The sequence below is a fragment of the Lactuca sativa genome, chromosome 3 (genome assembly GCF_002870075.4).
Source record: "Lactuca sativa cultivar Salinas chromosome 3, Lsat_Salinas_v11, whole genome shotgun sequence".
In the NCBI taxonomy this organism is placed as follows: domain Eukaryota; kingdom Viridiplantae; phylum Streptophyta; class Magnoliopsida; order Asterales; family Asteraceae; genus Lactuca; species Lactuca sativa.
Window position 1 is genome coordinate 16378253 of NC_056625.2, and position 2681 is coordinate 16380933.

At 35.4% G+C, this 2681-nt stretch overlaps 1 protein-coding gene across 1 annotated transcript; it reads left to right on the plus strand.

Annotated features, from left to right (window-relative positions):
• Positions 1-1281: 1281 nt before the first annotated feature.
• LOC111894308 (mitochondrial import inner membrane translocase subunit Tim13) lies at positions 1282-2348 on the plus strand. Its single transcript, XM_023890385.2, has 2 exons — positions 1282-1458; positions 2031-2348. The coding sequence occupies exons 1-2, from the start codon at positions 1342-1344 to the stop codon at positions 2178-2180; spliced, it is 267 nt and encodes an 88-aa protein (XP_023746153.1). The 5' UTR covers positions 1282-1341; the 3' UTR covers positions 2181-2348.
• Positions 2349-2681: the final 333 nt, after the last annotated feature.

Sequence of the window (2681 nt, forward strand, 5' to 3'; positions counted from 1 at the left end):
GTTTTTTCTAAGCATGAGATATTAAACCTAAAAGCAACAAAGTGGGATCAATCAAAGAGCGTGAAAAAGAATCGAAGTGCCAATGCCCTACATATCCTGAAGAAGATTCCAAGTGTCGATTCCCTAGGCAGGATGACAATCACGTCCGGTGAAGCTCCGATTCAGGTGAACCGATTCCAAAGGTTGTTATCGAAGAACGGGATGGAGTATTCTCCTTGAAATAGGCTGGATTCCAAGAGGAGAGAGTGTCAAACGGAGCAATAATTTACTTGATCCATTGGCACCGATTTCACACTACAACTAGTGGAAGCATTAAAGAACTTAAACACATATCAAATCCGGGTAGGCGCACTCCGCTGTTTCTCATAGCCCCTTTATCTCATTTGGCCATGGATCTGCCTTCACCCTCTTGCACCATCGTTCTACCTTTCCTCTTCTTCACTTCACACTAGCGACACCACCTACCACCGAACCTTAGCAAAAATCAACAAAACAAATAGATGAACTGAAAATCTAAAATCCCTAAATTAAGGTTCCTTTACTCCAAATCAATTAAGTAATTCATGATTCAATCTGAAAACGCAATTCATACTAGAGATTTTAGAAAAGGAAAAACGAGAATCAATATAATCTTGTGGATTTGTCTATGTATAAATGGGTTGTACCAAGTTATCCTTCTCCTAATGTGCTTCCAATTGTATATACACTGTTGAAGGATGGAGATTTTTGTTTGAGTAATCGGTTGGGTTGTGGGTTTGATGATGGTGGTGGGATCGATTTCTTCACCAAAGAATAGACATAGCAAGAAAAGTATTTGGGACCAGTTTGCTCTTATTAGTGGGGGGGGGGGGGGAGAGAGAGAGAGAGAGAGAGAGAGAGAGAGAGAGTTATTATTAAATAATTATTATTTTTTCTTTTTAAAAAAAAAATAAGACAAAGCTTCATAAATGGTCTCTGTGGTAGTGAAAAGACATAAATGCCCTTCACTTAACGGCCAAAAGCTAACAGCGTTAGCGAAAATGACCATTTGTTAAAAGTTTTGAAACCACAGGGACCATCTGTGAGGTTTTTTGAACTTAAGGACTAAACTTGATATTTTAAAAAACCATAGGATCAGTTTTGAAGTTTTGTCTTATTATTATTTTTGAATATTTCTCCTTTTAAACTCCCACTATTTATATCGCAAGATATGTTCCACAATCGTCATTCTAATTAAAAAGAGGGTCTTAAACGTAAAATACGACAGGGTTTTAGGGGTAATAAAGACGAGCAGAATTCACAAACAAAAACTAGGGTTTATAGATACATATACACCGGAAATAGCAAAAGATAGACACATAAATGGATTCATTCTCGTCGCCGTCGAGCTCGTCGCCGTCATCTCAGATGTCTACCGAAGACTTCATGGATCAGCTTAAAGTTCAACTTGCTCAGGCCTATGCCGAGGAATTCCTGGAGGTATTTCCATATCTATCAATCTCATTATATGTGTATGATTTACATTGAGATACAACAGTAATTGTTTTCTTGTGGAATGAGTTTTGATTCATAGGCTACAGTGGATGAGTTTAGATTCATCTTTGTTGCGCTTGTTATTACCAAAAAAGTGCTCAATTTGGGAGATTTTAAACATAGATCTGTGTTGCCAATCCTCACGTTCTCTCAATTTATATATGATGCGATCTAGGATGGAAAATCCATGGAGACTCATGTATAAGTTGCTTAGATGTATTACTTTTAAACGAAATCTTAAGAATCAAAGAATAGCCCAAAACCTTTTAGATGTGATTAATCATTTTAGTGTTAGTATGAACTATGAAGGATGAAACACTCAATTTCTCCCAAGGATCGCTACCTACAAACAGAATATTGTACAGCTTAAATTGGTTTGGAGTATGATTAAAATCTTACTTACTATTTGGTTGCTTCATTTGGTATCCAGAGTTTTTCATGAGTAAATCAAGGTTTTTTTTAAGTTTATAAGATAGCTCAGAATTTTGACATTTGATGATTTTTTGTTTGGGAAACAGACTGTTCGGGGGAAGTGCTTTGACAAATGTATCACTAAACCAGGCAGCAGTTTGAGTGGGGGAGAAAGCAGCTGCATTTCAAGGTGTGTGGATCGCTATATAGAGGCCACTGGAATCATTAGCAGAGCCCTTTTTAATTCACAACGCTAAAACAACGTTTTTTAAAACATAAGATTCATGTTTCTTAGTAGGAAGTGATTGATGATGATATGCACTCTGTTTTTTGATTCAACTAAGTTTTTTATTTATGTATTTGGTCATAAAGTGCATGTTGAGGCTTTAACTACACCATATTATGAATGGATGATTTTTCATATACTTTTTGCTTGTTCTTATTATAGCCTTTTATAGGATGAAAATGGTTGTTGCTTTATTGACCTTAAGTTTTCCTATACTTTTTGCTTCTTCTTATAGCCTTTTATAATGTTTCTGGAGAATGAAAAGGAATTTGTATTTTTCTCCAAGTTTTAACTTGGAAAGATAACAGGATTGAGATAATTGAGAAATGTTCTAGTGGAAAAAGGAGGAAGAGTATCAAAGAGACTGAATAAAATCTCTATAAGACAAAATTTGTAACTGTTGGATCTACATACCCAACATCCAAAATTGATTTTTTTTTTATCTTAAAAAATAAAACTTGCTTAAGTAGAC